This window comes from Sprattus sprattus (genome assembly GCF_963457725.1).
Source record: "Sprattus sprattus genome assembly, chromosome: 1".
In the NCBI taxonomy this organism is placed as follows: domain Eukaryota; kingdom Metazoa; phylum Chordata; class Actinopteri; order Clupeiformes; family Clupeidae; genus Sprattus; species Sprattus sprattus.
Window position 1 is genome coordinate 27,444,544 of NC_137920.1, and position 17,500 is coordinate 27,462,043.

The 17,500-nt window shown below is 43.3% G+C and overlaps 1 protein-coding gene across 1 annotated transcript in view; it reads left to right on the forward strand.

The window, feature by feature from the left end:
• sdk1b (sidekick cell adhesion molecule 1b) overlaps positions 1–17,500 on the forward strand; it is a gene marked incomplete at both ends in the record, with an annotated part of 254,956 nt that overhangs the window by 197,691 nt on the left and 39,765 nt on the right. Inside the window, 2 exons of the mRNA XM_080843197.1 lie at positions 2,447–2,684; positions 4,713–4,828. Coding sequence (XP_080699323.1) covers positions 2,447–2,684; positions 4,713–4,828 — 354 coding nt within the window. The remainder of the gene's footprint in view (positions 1–2,446; positions 2,685–4,712; positions 4,829–17,500) is intronic.

A 17,500-nucleotide genomic window follows, 5' to 3' on the forward strand; every position in this document is an offset into this window, starting at 1 on the left:
GAGGGCTGTTTTCCAGCACGGCTGCGCTGTAATTATGATATGGCGGCTTTAACGACTCGGACCTTTGATGATGTGTGGACCAGTGGACACAGTTTTAATCTATCTCCTCAGACGCTTAATGGCATCAAGTGGCGTACGGGTGTAAAAATTAAGTGGCAATTTATTTGAATTATGATCACATTCAATTACTTCATCAGTTGTGAGGCTGTATTGTGTGTGTGTACGGCTGCAGCATGGCTCTGTTGGACACCTTCTGAGATGGCACCATGTGTGTGTGTGTGTGAGTGTGAGCACGCTCATTTGTGTGTGCACACGCGTGTGTGTGTGTGTGCGCACGCAAATGTCTGTGTGTACGGCTGCAGCATGGCTTTGTTGGAAATCTTCTGAGATGGCTCCATTTGTGTGTGTATTTGTGAGTGTGTGTGCACCCGTCTGTGTGTGTGTGCAAACGCCTGTGTGTGTGTGTGTGTGTGCGTGTTTGTGTGTGTGCGTGCACGCATATGTGTGTGTGTGTACGGCTGCAGCATGTCTCTGTTGGACACCTTCTGAGATGGCACATGTGGCTGGAAAGCAGTGTAACTTCATCTCGACTTAGACATGTGTTTTACTGGAAAGTGCGAGAGTTATGGCCCCCTTCAGTTAATCTAGCTGACCTATGCGTGTGTGTGTGTGTGTGAGTGTGTGTGTGTGTGTGTGTGTGAAACTACAGGATGGCTCTGATGACATCTTCCTTGGTTCACTCTCTCCTCATCCCCCGTTCTCTTTCCCTCTCTCAATTTATCTCCTTCCTCCTTCCCTCCCTCTGACAAGGACAGTAAGTTGTGTGACAGTATGCAGTGTGACGGTACTGTGACAGTATAGAGTGTGAAAGTATGTACTGTGACAGTATAGAGTGTGAAAGTATGTACTGTGACAGTATGGAGTGTGACAGTATGGAGTGTGACAGTATGTTGTGTGACAGTATGTTGTGTGACAGTATGGAGTGGTACAGTATGGGGTGTGACAGTATAGAGTGTGACAGTATGGAGTGTGACAGTATGTTGTGTGACAGTATGTTGTGTGACAGTATGGAGTGGTACAGTATGGGGTGTGACAGTATAGAGTGTGACAGTATGGAGTGTGACAGTAAGTTGTGTGACAGTATGGAGTGTGACAGTATGTTTTGTGACAGTATGGAGTGGTACAGTATGGGGTGTGACAGTATAGAGTGTGAAAGTATGTACTGTGACAGTATGGGGTGTGACAGTATGGAGTGTGACAGTATGTTGTGTGGCAGTATCGAGTGTGACAGTATGATGTGTGACAGTATGGGGTGTGACAGTATGGGGTGTGACAGTATGGAGTGTGACAGTATGGTGTGTGACAGTATGGTGTGTGACAGTAAGGAGTGTGACAGTATCGAGTGTGACAGTATGATGTGTGACAGTATGGAGTGTGACAGTATGGGGTGTGACAGTATGGGGTGTGACAGTATGGAGTGTGACAGTATGGAGTGTGACAGTATGTTCTGTGACAGTATGGAGTGTGACAGTATGATGCTGGATAGGAGCATACCCTCATGTGGTTTGCCGTCCTGGCTCTTACCATGCAGTAGATGAGAAATTGACAATGAGAGGGAGGGGGAAAAGAAAGCAGGTGAGATTCAGAACAGAGGGAATGACAAAAAGAGAGATGAATAGTGTAAAAGAGGTGGGTGAGGAGAAAAATGACAGCGTAATTTTGCCGAAAAGAGGTGGGCTGTGAGCTGTCAGGTTAGGATCAGCCCCACCTGTCCTAGATAGGAACCAAATTACTGCCTGTCAGTATACACCACTCTTTTCATTCTCTCCACCTCTCTCTCTCTCTCTCTCTCTCTCTCTCTCCCTCTCTCTTTCTCCCTGTCTATCTTTCCCTCTCTCTTTCTCTCCCTCTCTCTATCCCCCTCTCTCTCCCTCTTTCTGTCCCTCTCTCTCTCTCCCCCTCTCTCTCCCTCTTTCTGTCCCTCTCTCTCTCTGTCCCTCTCTCTCACAAAAACACACAGATCCCAATTCTCCCTGACAGAAACCATTTAGCTTTGAAGTTACCGTGGCAATGAGCGCTTAAGTACTCTTCCACTGGAGTGTGCTTGTTGCTCGTGACATTTACTTTCCCTTACTTATCACTGTTTGGATCTGAAACTTACCTCAGCAAGTGAGTTTGTTGTTGTGTGTGTGTGTATCTGTCTGTCCGTGAGTGTGTGTGTGTGTGTGTGTGTGTGTGTGTGTGTACGTGTGCTTAATTCAACCTGAAGGACTTGATACTTTTGCAGGTGAAAGGGTACACTAAAGGTTTAGTGCCAGACCAACCACACTGGCAAAATATAGTCTTAAGCTGTTGTGAAAATAGATGTAATGAGTATGCTAATTTATAAAATGTAAATGAGACTTCATCTTTACAGTCCCTCTCTCTCTCTCTCTCTCTGTCTCAGCCCTTGGCAGAGACGCAGTATAACAGCGGTGCAGAGACAGTGGGCTACCGTGTGCGCGTGGAGCGTGCGGACGGGCGCGGCGAGCCACAGTACCAGGCCGCGGGCAACAGGCTGGCGCGCGAGGCCACCCTGGAGGGCCTGAGAGAGTGGACCGAGTACCAGGTCAGCCTGCAGGCCTACAACGCCATCGGACCAGGACCCTGGAGCAGCGGAGTGAAGGCCCGCACCAGAGAGAGTGGTGAGGAGGGGAGGAGGGAGAGACGGGATGGAGGGAGGAGGAGAGAGATAGGGGGGGGGGGCTACAATCAGACACAGAGCATGGATCAGTGTGAGAGAGGGAAGGAGAGATGGTAGGGGGGTAAAGACAGAATGGGAGGAAGAGAGTACCTGCCCAGTTGGTATGGTATGATAATTGGACCCGGTCTGCGTGGAACAACAGCATGAAGGCTCACACTGGAGAGCTGTGAGAAGAGAGAGGGATAGAGGCCAGATAGATGGAGAGTGGTGGAGATGCAGGGGAAGAGAGAGAGAGTGACAGAAGAGAGACAGAGAAGGGAGGTGGAGATAGATAGAGTGACAGGGCAGTAGATGGAGGAGGAGAGTGGGGAAAAAAAGATATAGAGAAGGAGAGAGAAAGAAACTGATTGTTTTCTCTTTTCTCAATTGCTTGTTGGTTTTTAAAACTTGTTTTGGTAATGCAAAAAAAAAAGCTATTGTTATACACACAGATTCATTTAAATTGCATTGATTTAAACCGAGACGGAAAGAGCGAGAGAGTGGGTGGGGGAAGCGTGTGAAAGAAAGAAGAAGAAACAGATGCATGGAGAAAGAGAGGAAAAAAGTCTCAGTCAGACTCAGTCTGAAATGCTATTAGATGGAACCTTGGATCAGTCCACTTCTCTCTCAGGACACACAAACTATAGCGGATCAAGCATTGACACAACACAGGAAAAAGACATTACACAAAGACATTACACATAGACAAAAACACGTTCACACAAAAGAGACAGAGCCTCTCAACACAGACAGAAAAAGTACGGGTGGAAAAAAATGTAACACCAAACTAGATTAACAGAATTCTCACCGAGCTGTAGAACAGAAATTGACAGAGCGCTGATAGAACACCGGACTGCGGAGCGTTGCCGCCAGCGACTGTGAAAAGCACAGACAGGGTGCGCTCCGTCAAGAGTGAAGCCGCCGCAAGGAACTAATGAAATGGCACAGATTTAACCGTCTATGGATGCTTCTGGAAAGCCCCGATTGATATCTTATTTACCGTGTATTCTCTGGCTGCAAAAAGCACTTACTTCACAGACTTTACACAGACTTCCAAGTATGCCAGTACAGCCTTTATGGCTGACCAATTTTGGCTTCATCTCTTCGCAATGTAATTGCATGACTCTATGCTGTTCGTGCTTTTTGAACAGTCGTCGGTTGGCATCGGTAGATAGACCAACGGCAGGGGAGTGAGTCGGACGCTGCCATTGGTTGGTATTAACCTGTGCAGAGACAGATGGGGCCTTAATGCAGACAAATAGAACACGTGTTCAGACAAGACAGAACATTGACTCAGATCAGAGGGAGCGAGTTGCGCGAGTGACGGAACCGGAGAACAGACGGCTAGAACGCGTGCGAGGTCAGACAGAACACACACACACATGCACCCAGACAGGTGCAGAGCCCCGACACACAGACTAACCAGAGAAACAGATGGGGAGAGACACTGGCAGACAACACGCACACACACACACACAAATATGCACGCTCACGCATACTCACATATACAGACACACTTATACTCTCTCACACACGCACATGCACATGCACAAACACACACAAATACGCACGCTCACGCATACTCACATATACAGACACACTCATACTCTCTCACACGCGCATATGCACGCTCACACATGCACACGCCTTCACTCACACACATACGCACACTTAGGCACAGACACACGTACTAACATATACTGACACACTCATACTCTCTACCACATGCGCACGCACACAATCACACACACACTCATCCTGACACATACATACTCTAACAAGCAACTCTTGCGCACACTCACCAGACACACTCACATACACAGAAACACTCATCCTTACTCACACACTCATACAAACTCTCACACACACACTCGTAGTGGAGCTCATAAAGATGATCCCAAGGTGACCCCAAATTACCCTCTCTCTCTCTCTCTCTCTCTCTCTGTGTTTGTGTGTGTGTGTGTGTGTGTGTGTGTGTGTGTGCGCATAGTGCCGTCTGGAGCTCCTGAGAACGTGAGTGCAGAGGCAGTGAGCTCCACGCGGATCCTGGTCACCTGGGGCTCAGTCTCAGAGGAACAGAAGAACGGACACGTCCTGGGATACAAGGTGTGTTTGTGTGTGTGTGTGTGTGTGTGTGTGTGTGTGTGTGTTTGTGTGTGTGTGTGTGTGTGTGTGTGTGTGTGTGTGTGTGTGTGTGTGTGTGTGTTTGTGTGTGTGTGTGTGTGTGTGTGAGTGTGTGTGTGTGTGTGTGTGTGTTTGTGTGTGTGTGTGTGTGTGTGTGTGTGTGTGTGTGTGTGTGTGTATTTGTTTGGATTTTGAGTGTGTGTGTGTTTATCATGACAGTTTGCACATGTATTTGTGTGTGTGCGTGCGTGTGTGTGTGTGTGTGTGTGTAAGCATGCACTTTCATGCATGTGTCATGTTTGCAGAGAAATAAACACTTTGATTTCATATTTCCTCTTGGATACCCTTACACACACACACACACACACACACAAACACAAACACACCTTCCTCCACCACAGGCTGTTTTCTTGTTTATTATTATATGCCGCTCACAGCTGGTTACCAAGGTGATCCCCAGGACGCTTGTTAGTTGGTGATGGAGAGGCTGCAGTGAAACAAATGAGCCATTTAATTGTTTTGAATGTGTGTGTGTTTGTGCGCGCGTGCATTCGTGCGTGCACTTGTGTGTGTGTGTTTATTTTCCTTATGCCTTGAGAAAATATCCCTGGCTTAAAGGTGTGTGCAGTTATGAGAACTATAAAACTCCACTGTTGTTGTCTTTTAGCCTGAGCCGATCAATACAGATGCCTGCTTAGAGAGTTAGTGCATTAGCCAGTTAGCATAGCGCTAACCCCCAGCTGGAGATGAGGAGGGGGGATCAGTGCTGAGGGTTATGGGCCTGTTTAAGGGCCTGTCTGGAGACACATCCTGTCTGAACCCCCCAGTTCAGATAAAGGCCAAATGAATTCTCCCACGGGTAGAGGAGTTGAATGTTGATGTGTTATTCTTGTGTTTGTTTGTTTTGTTTTGTGTGCGTACCTGCATCCATCCGCCTTTAAGTCTTGCATAGACTTGTTGTGAAAGGCATTCTTCATGTGTCTGTGTGTCTGTGCTTGTTTGTGTAAGTGTGGGCGTGAGGTTGTTGCTTGTCCAATTCCCATACAGATGGTATGATAGATAGATAGATAGATAGATAGATGGATACTTTATTAATCCAGAGGGAAATAAAGGTCATACAGGAGCTTATACACTTATGCACTTGTGCAACTCACAGAAATACATACATAAATCACATACACATAGGAAGACCATGTTCACAAGGAGTGGGGTGTTTACAGATACAGGAATGGATCTGACCCTGTAGAACAGTGTGCATTGGTTGTGCCAGTGTTGATGTCCACAAGGAAAGTATATATAGCCATCAACCCTCAGGAGTCAGGGGCCTGTCAGGAACCTTTGAGGTTTACATGCCCTGACAGTTTTATATTTTCCCCTCCATCGGAAACATTTCTCCCAGAGTGCTACATTTGTTTTGTCTGGGAATTCCCCGCCCCTTCACTGCATTGCATTTGCTCAGTTGGTCTGGCAAACTACTCAACAGCAGTCCACTTCACTCACGTAATTGGACACGCCTTTAACCAATCAGACCAACGATACTATACAACGATACAACGATCGGTAATAAAGCAAACACATATTTTTTTCTGTATGAATTGTTCCAGGGCAAGTTTTTGTTCTGTTTTCAAAGAAAACTTGCCTTATCGAAGTTTTGCGGTGCTTCGCATCATGTCCAATGTTTAAAAACTCTCCGTGCAGTAGATTTTGTTACGTAGCCGTGGTAAGTTTAAATCCGCCAATGGCGTGCCAGGTAGCCAAAAGCCAGTTTGTGATTGGCTCCAAGGATCCTGGAAATCTTGAAATGAACTGCTATCCAAAGTTTGCCAGACCCACTTCAGAGGCTAAATCAAATTGGCCGGAAGAAGAGGGGCGGGACTTCCCAGACTAACATTTGTTGCTATTTAGCACAAACTCAACACAAACTATGTTCAGAGGTGCTGAGATATGTATTTATTTATTAATTATTTAAAGACACGCTTTGCGACAAAGACTTTTGAGCATATTGTGTTACCTAAACATTCATGTAGTCATGAAGGTCATTTCATGTAGTGTGGTTACTAAACGTCCATGTTTCTTTTCCAAGTGAGTGGCCTATATCATGCATATGGATGAGATAGTTTTTATAGTCCAAATCCAAGCATGCAAAGGACCAAGTGCAATATGGAACAAATATAAAATGAAAAATCTAAGTTGTCAATCCATAGAATTGGATTTATTATAATGATAATACGGAAAGAAAAGTAAAAAAAAAAAAAAAAAAGAAATGTTAGCTCACGTTTACTAAATGAGTTGCTTTGGTCTGATGTTGGTTAGCAGCAGAAGTAGGAGGTAAAGGTAGTTCATTTGGGTTGCAGAACTGATAAACTATCGGACCATTTTGCCTACTTATCAGCTATTCATAAATATACATCATACACATTGTTCTGTATGAAAGCTAGGCACCAGAGCATTTGTATGAAACACCTGTAATAACATAATCCTGAATCAACTCTAGATATGTGTGCAGTGTAAAACCTGACTTTAGCCTGTGTGTATCAATCCCGTGAGTTCCAGAGCTGAGATAAACGCGTACCTATTTAAATATTTATCATGTGAATAGAGTTGGGGTGGGGGGGGGAGGTTGGCGTGGTCCTGACGGAACCTTGTTTTGTATAATGAACATAGCTGTATATTTCACTTATTTTAGAGACTTTGCGATACGTAACGATAATTATTATTATATATTTATAATCTATATAATTATATCTATATTATTATAGATTTATTTAAAAGAAAACACTTTGACGGTTCTGCAGATGCTAATATGATGGGGGTTGGGGGGGGGGGGGGGGGGTGTAGTCTGCATCGTCGACAATGGAGCTGACTCTGAGGGGTCAATCAATAATGTAGAATTCCATATTTGGAAGCACATGTGTATAAATTAGGTCTCGTTTTTACCTGCATGTCTAGGTGTGTGGGTGGGTGTGTGTGTTGGTGTGTGTGTGTGGGTGGGTAGGTGTATGCGTGAGTGTGTGTGTGTGTGTGTGTGTGTGTGTGTGTGTTTCTTTCGCCTCTAGCCCCTGCAGTCATCTTCTTGTAGCCGCGGGGGGTGGTGGTTAGGCCTGATGTAATGTGCAGTAACATTAGAAAGGTTGTTTTGGCAGAGAGAGAGCTGGAGGAAAAGCTGCACTTAGCGGGAAAAAAAGGACTCAATTAAATGAGAGAGGGAGGGAGGGGGAGAGAGAGAGAGAGAAGGAATGCATAATTTACCCCCTATAGATATGAAACGTGTATGGCAAAGCAGCCTTTGCAAGACCAGGAAACCATTGGTCTGGAGTTCCTGGGAATTAGTTTTGCTCTTTTCGCTGTTTGGTTGTGTGTGAGTGTGTGTCTGTGTTTGCGTGTGTGTGCGCGCGCGCGTGTGTGTGTGTGTGTGTGTGTGTGTGTGTGTGTGTGTGTGTGTGTGTGTGTGTGTGTGTGTGTGTGTGTGTGTGTGTGTGTGTGTGTGTGTGTGTGTTTCTGTGTGCGTGTTTCTGTGTATGTGTGTGTTTCCGTGTATGTGTGTCTATAGCATACATGTGTAGGTAAAATTGGTACCATTCTCATATGGGAGTACCAGATTATGTACGTATCTTACCTACTGAGCAGGCACTGGGTGAATGTGGGTGCAATTGTGTAAGAATTGTGATATTGTCTTCACGAGGGCCACCAAGACATACTGGTGCTGTCCTTGCAACAGCAACAATATGTTGGTAATCTCACCCGATTGGACAGGGATCAACCATTCAACACAAAGGCAGATCAATTAAGTTGAACACCTAGGGGGCGCCACACAAAGTGAAGTGTTCTCCAAGGTGGTCAAAGTAATGATAATCCACAAATCAGTCTCATTAAATATATCAGTCTCATAAAATATATTATACTATCAATTTGGAACTCTGATTAATAATTAAATTAATAACTACAAACAAAGTTACCTTATTAGGGAGTTCCAGCGATGACACTGAAGCGAACGGTCGCATAAACAAAACCTCCCGGTCGGTCGGAGTTTATTCCCCAATTTAAATACTTTTGACTTTAAATTTGTGCTCAATAATGAATGAAGGGGAAAAAAACAAGAAGACCAAGGGCAAGCCGCAAGGGAAAGTCGACAAAAATGATAAAACAGCGACTGAAGGGGCCAGCATGGACGAACGTCGAGAAGGCCCTGGCGGACGCAGCCAAAATACCGTTACGGTGGACATGGATGGCAACATCTCCGCTATACGGGAAGACATACGAAATATGGCCAGGGAGATGAAGTCCGAATTGGGCAACTTTCAAACCAGAATAAGAGAAGATTTGAAAAAGGAGCTAACAGTGGTACGAGAGGAACTTAAACAGAAGCTGGGCGAAGTGGTAACCGACCTCAAAGCTACAACTGACAGGGTGAGTGAAGCAGAGACGCGCATAGCCGACCTGGAAGAGTGGAATGCTGACTTCAAGGAGGCGTTGAGTAGCTCCCTACAAACTCAGGAACGTTTACAGATGAAGCTTACGGACATGGAAGCACGCTCGAGGCGGAACAATCTTCGCATTTATGGCATCCCAGAGGGGGCTGAGGGAAGCAATATTCAACAGTTTATTGATCATTTTATTAAAAAAGAGTTGGAGCTCCTCGCCGAAACTGAACTTGATATACAGCGATGCCATAGAGCGCTCGGCCCCCGGCCACCTAATGATGCGCAGCCCAGGTCAGTGATCGCATACTTCCAGGAGTTTAAAACTAAAGAACTGGTGCTACACTCTGCATGGAAGAAGAAGGAGGTCTACCTCAACGATAGGAGGATCTACTTCGACCACGACTATCCCGCTGAAACTTTGGCAAAGAGGAAGGAGTACGCTCAAATAAGGAGAATTCTCCGTGAAAAAGGAATACGATTCCAAACACCACCGCCAGCCAAGCTACGAGTTTTCTTCGACGGTGGGCCGATAACCTATGGGAGCGCAGCAGAAGCGGCACGGGATTTAAGGACCAGGGGAATCTCTGTGGAGTTTGAGAAGTCGGCTGGTGGGGTTGCGCTGCCTGAAAGGATGGGGAGGACATGGCAGCGAGCTGGAGCTGCACCCAGCCGACAGAGCCGTCAAGAGCGGATTAAGGAGAAGCTGCAAGGTTTTCGCCGGTCATGATGGAGAGTCAGGGGGTTCAGGAGGTAACTGACTGGCACACGAATACTTATATGGCACACGAATACTTATATTAAACGGCAAGGATTCGGGTAAGCGAGATTACTGCCCAGTCAAGGACACTTATTAACGTAATGCTTTAAGGATTGAAACTGTATGTCCTTGTTATGTTAGCGTAAAAATCTGTTGCTTCGATTTCAAGTTCGTCCACCCTACTAAGAGGAATTATTATTATTATCATATATATATATATATTTTTTTTCTCACATACTGAACGTAATATCATTTTATTTTTTTCCTTTGAATTACATTGACTTGCCCTTATAGCCTATTTAGTGAATATAGTAGACCGATTCTGGGTAAGGGTTCTGGTTCAAGACACAAAGTGCACAAAATACACCCATTAGTTAGGGGTACTATAGGCACTGTAGGGGGGCCCTGGGGACTAACTAGACTACTCCCCCCAAAAAAAGAAGTGGTTCTCTACTTCAAAGTGAAGGTCAACCTGAGTTTATGTTTGTTTGTTTTGTCTTGTATTCACTTGTTGAGTTCATGTTATGGCTCACGAAAAGTTCATGGTTGGTCACCAAAGGTTCATAACTATTTTCTTAACTGTGGGTTTAAATGCAATGTCAGGAATATAGGGTGATTACCCTAAATGTAAACGGTTTACACAATCCAATTAAGAGGGGTAAGGTAATTGCAAAGATGAAAAAGGAAAGGCTGCATGTAATGTTTTGGCAGGAGACCCATCTTAACGACATGGAACATGAAAAGTTAAAAAAACTGGGTTTTAAAAATACTTTTCACTCGTCTTATAAGAAAGGGAAAAGGAGAGGAGTAGCGATACTAATTTCTAACAGAGTGAATTTCCAACTGGTCTCTAAATTCTGTGACAAGGAGGGTCGATATGTCTTTGTTAAAGGATATCTTGACCAGAAAGAGGTAACATTAGTCAATGTGTATAATCCACCAGGGCAGGACCATTCTTTTATCAGGGACATTTTTGATTTGATAGCTTCTGAGGCCTCTGGTGTTTTAATATGTGGGGGAGATTGGAACATTCAGCTACAACCTAAACATGACTCCTCTAATACATTTAAGAGACTAACTCCTAGTGCCAGGATGACAAAAAAAATGCTGATTGAGCTAGGGCTGATCGATGTATGGAGGGATTTCCACCCAAAAGAAAAACAATTCACATTCTATTCAGCAAGTAAAGGTGTATACTCAAGAATTGACTACTTTTTTACTTACAACTCAGACAGACACAGACTTAAAGATTGTAGGATAGGAGTCAGAGACATATCTGACCACTCAGCTGTTTATTTAACTGTGCACCTGGACAATAAAAAGAAAAACATGCTTTGGCGACTTAATACAAGCATCTTGAATGACATGACTTGCAAGGAACAAATACAGAAGGAATTTAAAGATTATATGGACAATAACAATAATGGGGAAGTATCGCCAAGTGTTCTGTGGGACGCTGCAAAAGCAGTGATCAGAGGAAAATGTATAGCATTGACCTCACACAGGAAGAAGGAAAGATATAAAAAGCTGTCTGATTTAGAAGAGAATCTTAAAGTTTTAGAGAGGGAACACATCGAAAGTAATGAACCTTGTATTCTAAACCAAATAAGAAATGTCAGAAAAGAAATAAACAAACTATGTGAGGAAGAATTAGAGAAAAAAGCCAAATTTGCAAAGCAGAGATATTATGAAAATGGACCAAGGGCCCTGAAGCTTCTGGGATGGAGGTTAAGGAAACAACAAGCAGACAGCTCTATATATGAAATTAGGGACCCTGTAACAAAAAAATTATGCCATAAATTAGAGGATATTGAACATATTTTTGAAAATTACTATAGAGACTTATATAAGGAACCAAATACAACCAGCCCTCAGCAAATTCATTCATTTCTGGAGTCATTAGATCTACCCTCTATAGGCGAAGAACAGAATAAAGCCCTGATGGCAGAGATTACAATGGAAGAAATAGGGAAAGCAATTTCTAGATTAAAAGCTCAGAAAGTGCCGGGAACTGATGGGCTCCCCGCCTCGTGGTACAAGGCCTTCAAGAAGGAAATAGTGCCTTTGCTTTTTGATTGCTTCAACTATACACTTAAAAAATGTGATCCACCAAGTTCATGGAGAGAGGCAATCATTTCGGTTATTCCTAAAGAGGGGAAGGACAGAAAAGAATGTAGCGCATATAGGCCAATTTCTGTACTCAATATAGACTACAAATTGTATACGTCAATTTTAGTGAAAAGGTTAGAGCATATAATAGCAGAACTAGTGGACCCAGACCAAACTGGCTTTGTGCGTGAAAGACAGACACAAGATAACATTAGGCGGGTGCTACACGTTATCGATCATGTGAATAAGGGGAATATTGGAACCACAGTGATTAGTTTAGATGCGGAAAAGGCGTTCGATTCGGTTCGCTGGAAATATCTGTACTTGGCGTTGAGAAGATTTGGCTTCAAGGATGATTTTATTAACTGCATAAGAACTCTATACACCTCACCAAACGCCAGAATAAAGATTAATGGACACCTCTCTCAGGTTGTCAACTTGGAGAGAGGCTGTCGCCAAGGCTGCCCCCTAAGTCCCGCCCTCTTTGCTTTATTTATAGAGCCCCTGGCACAGTTAATTAGGGATGACGAAGTGATAAAAGGAGTCATGGTTAGAGGCTTAGAGCAGAAGATTTGTCTATATGCAGATGATGTTTTGCTATTTATTACAACACCAGAGGTCAGCATTCCTAGACTCATGTCCCTGCTAAAAGATTTTGGAACTTACTCTGGATATAAATTAAACGTGCAAAAAACACAAACTCTAAGTTATAACTACTCCCCTCAAAAAGACATGCTAAATAGATTTAATTTCAAATGGACCTCATCAGACATTAAGTATCTGGGAATTAAAATACCAAAAGACATTTCCAAAATATATGATAGCAATTATGGCCCCATAAGTAAAAACATCAAGGCAGATATGGACAGGTGGTCCCAACTGCCTTTAGATATGCATAATAGAATAGAAACAATAAAAATGAATGTACTCCCCCGACTTTTGTATTTTTTTCAATCCCTACCAGTTATAGTACCACTGCAACAATTTAATGAATGGGATAAGTGGATATCAAGATTCATATGGGGGGGTAGAAGACCAAGAATTCAATTTAAAACATTGCAACTTCCTAAAGAAAAAGGGGGTAGATCATTACCATGTTTGACAGACTACTACAAGGCGGCACAATTAAGACCACTAGCATGTTGCTGTAACCAAATGTATATAGCAAAATGGAAAGACTTGGAAACTTCACAGCTAGATATACCGCTGCAATCCATATTAGGAAGCAAAATTTTGTTTGGGCAGCATGTTAAAAGTTTAAATCAATGGACTACAGTTCCTCTTAGAATCTGGTTTAAGGAATGTAAATCACCACAACTTGAAAGACGGTCTAGACTGTTGAGATGGGTCGCTTTTGACCCGGACTTTATGCCGGCGAGGATCGATGGGAGGTTTAAATATTGGCATAGGATTGGCATCACTTCTTACTGTTCAATCTTATCAAAGGGAGAACTGGAGAGTTTTCAGAAAATTTCAGAGAAGTATGGTTTAGAAAAACTCGATTTCTTTAGGTATTTACAAACCAGGACCTACTTTAATAAGGAGATTAAATCCAAGGAGACAGGTGATGCCAGTTTAGTTGACATATTTATTAACATGTATAAATTTACGGACAACAGGAAACTTGTTTCAAGATTATACTCAAGTATTCAATCCAGTAGAAAACACTCAACAGATAAGGTTAGATTAAAATGGGAGAAAGAATCTGGCCTTGTCATTTCAGAGGAGGACTGGTTAAATATGTGCTCTGTGCAGTCCACTTCCACCAGCTCAGGCCTCTGGAGGGAATTCTGTTGGCGGAATCTGCTTAGATACTTCATAACCCCCAAATTAAAATGTGCACAAACAGGGGAGGCAGGAATGGGTCTGTGTTGGAGGAAATGTGGAGAACAGCTGGCAGATCATTTTCATATATTTTGGAGCTGCCCAGCCATTCAGCCATACTGGCAGGGGGTAATACAAATAATACAGACTGTTTTTGGAGATGGGTTTGACTGTTCCTTTTCTACAATCTATTTGGGCAATATCGCAGTCGACCTAGTGGTGCAAGACAAATACTTGTTAAAGATATTACTAGCAGCCAGCAAGAAGGCTGTAACACGTAAATGGCTACAGGCCGAACCTCCAACAGAGACTGACTGGATTGATATTGTTAATGATGTTCAAAATATGGAGAGAATGACTTTTTCCCTGAATCTAAGGCTTGATAAATTTCTGCAATATTGGGTAAAATGGATTGTGTTTGTGACCTCACAGAATCACCACTGATCTGTTACTGTGTAAACTGACATTTATTTTCTTCATTATACCAGCAGTATACATGTATAGGTGACCAACCTTTTGTTTCCATGTTTGTATGTATATATGTATGTCTCATTGTATCTTTGTTTCTTTAAAAATAAAGTATAAAAAAAAAAAAGTTACCTTATTAATAGTATGGTTGAAGGTCATTGGAGTTCTGAATAAAAGAGGTTGACAACGTCCATTCTTGTGTAACATTAAATAAACCAGCGTACATCATTCAAAGTATTTATTTACACAATGATAAGAAAATGACACACAATATGTAATCTAGCTAAATGTATCTAACTAATGAATTGAAGGAGTATAGGGATGTGAAAGAGAGAGGGAATGTGTGTGTGTGTGCAAGCTGGTAAGCTCGGAGTTGCGCTGTTAGGAGCGCGCCTGAAAGAATGTGTGTGTGTTCCTTTGTCTGACCACCACAGTTCCGCATGCATGTGTGTGCACGTTTGTGGACATACAGTACTGTGCAAAAGTTTTAGGCAGGTGTGAAAAAATGCTATGAACTAAGAATGCTTTGAAAAATGTAAACAATAAATGTTTATTTTTTATCCATTTACATGGTAAGACTGAGCACAGCAACAAGACACAACGTAGTTATACTGCATCAGCAGGGTCTCTCCCAGACAAAGATTTCAAAGCAGACAGGGGTTTCAAAATGTGCAGTTCCAGCTCTTTTGAAGAAGACGTTGAGGATCGTAGACGCAGTGTTCAGCCAAGGAAACTTAATGCAGCTGATGAAAAACACATCAAGCTTATTTACCTTCGAAATCGGAAGATTTCAAGCAGTGGCATCAGCTCAGAACTGGCAGAAACCAGTGGTACCCAGGTACAGACATTTACTGTCCGGGGAAGTCTGGCCAAAAGTGGTCTTCATGGAAGAGTTGCAGCCAAAAAGCTCTACCCCGACAAGGAAACAAGGCCAAGTGACTGAACTAAGCACGTAAACATAGAAACTAGGGTGCAGAAACATGGCAGAAGGTGCTCTGGACTGATGAGTCAAAATTAGAAATATTTGGCTGTAGAAGAAGGCAGTTTGTTCGCTGGAGGCTGGAGAGAGGTACAATAATGAGAGTCTGCAGGCAACAGTGAAGCATGGTAGAGGTTCCTTTCCAGTTTGGGGCTGCATTTCTGCAAGTGGAGTTGGAGATTTGGTCAGGATGAATGGTGTCCTCAATGCTGAGAAATACAGGCAGATACTAATCCATCATGCAATACCATCAGGGAGGCGTATGATTGGCACCAAATGTATTCTGCAGCAGGAACATAACCCCAAACATACAGCCAATGTCATTAACAACTATCTTCAGCTTAAAGAAGAACAGAAAGTCCTGCAAGTGATGGTATGACCCCCACAGAGCCCTAATCTCTACATCATCGAGTCTGTCTGGGTTTACATGAAGAGACAGAAGAATTTTAGGAAGCCTACATCCACAGAAGATCTGTGGTTAGTTCTCTAAGATGTTTGGAACAATTTACCAGCCGTGTTCCTTCAAAAACTGCGCAAGTGTATCTGGAAGAATTGATGCTATTTTGAAGGCAAAGGGTGGTCACACCAAATATTGATTTAATTTAGAATTTTCTTCTGTTCCTTCACTGCATTTTGTTAATTTATGAAGAATTGATGAAAATAAACTGTTAACACTTCCATTTTTGAAAGCATTCTTAGTTTACAGCATTTTTTCACACCTGCCTAAAACTTTTGCACAGTACTGTACATGTTGAGCGCCAATTTCGAGTATTCTCTACGCGTGTGTGGCTATGTGCAGGCCAATCTATATAATCGTGTGTGGTAAGATGCCATGTTTGAAAAAGGAGATGGTTAGTGATGCATGCAAGACACGTTTGTCTGATAAGCTATCCTAACGATTACCCTTAGATGGTGTGGCAAAGCCAACTACCAAATAACAATGAAAATACATAAACAGTTAAGTTCAGTCAGGTGAAACACATGAACAATCGCATGTAAACATGTTTAACCAGGTTGTGAATAGCTAAATGCCAAGTTAATGTCAGATTACCAGTCCTTTGGGGAAAGTTGTGCTGACGTAGATGAGGATGTCCGAAGATGAATAATGTTGTCCTTGCTGTGACGTCTTTGTTTCACTGCAGTTAAGGTCGGAGGAGTTGATCGCTCGGAATGATGCAGAAACGCGAATTCTGTTGTGCTTCGTTTTTCCCGTTGCAGAGTTAGCTAGCAGGGCTATTGTTAGCTGCTTTGCTAAACTTACTTCGTGCTACATTCGCGGCCAGTGTTTGGCTAACGAGAGATCTTAGAGAGAGTCTTGCCTTTGTTGAGAACAAGAGAGTTGTTCCTCACTCTTGGAGGTGAGTGGATGGCAGAGATGCTCCTTGGCCGACGCCAGGAGAGAGGTGAGCCTGGCAGAAGCCAGTTGTAGAGAGAGAGAGAATGTATGTTTAATGCAGCTTATAAGGGAAAAAGTGCGTCACGATTTTACCACCTTGTTGGCAGCCAATGCTGTCTCAATGAAATGCAGATAAGAATGTCAAAGTGATAAGGGAATTGTGGGTAATGAAGTCTTTTGTGGGACATCACCTACACATGTCTAGACTTTTTTCTTTTTCTGTTAATTTCAGCAATGTGCAACTTGTTTCCCTTGACCGTTTCAATCAAAGAATCTGTACGCGTGTGTGTTAAAAAACACTGGGTGGTACAAAGTGCAATGATGACATGTGTGCAGGTTGAAGGAGCAGGACCAATGTGCTGTGACTCCATACGGCTCTTAAAGGAGTCTGGTTGTTTAAGAGCAGGAGCAGTGCGCTGCGTCTCCGAGAGCAAACGGCTCTTTTTTGGTGGAGGATTGCAGCGCCTGAGAAAGGCCGTTGCATCACATGATTGATGGATGGTCCTTAAAGAGTAGAAACCAGAGCAGGAGGAATCCTGAAAGGACTCCTTCAGTTCACCTTGTAGTACCTGTCTCTGTGTGTGTGTCGGTGTGTGTGTGTGTGTTTGACAGAGAGAGAGAGAGAGAGAGAGTGTTTCTCCAGACATGTGTGTGATTCTGCAGGTGTGCGTTTGTGTGGCTGTAAAAGTCTGTGTTTGTG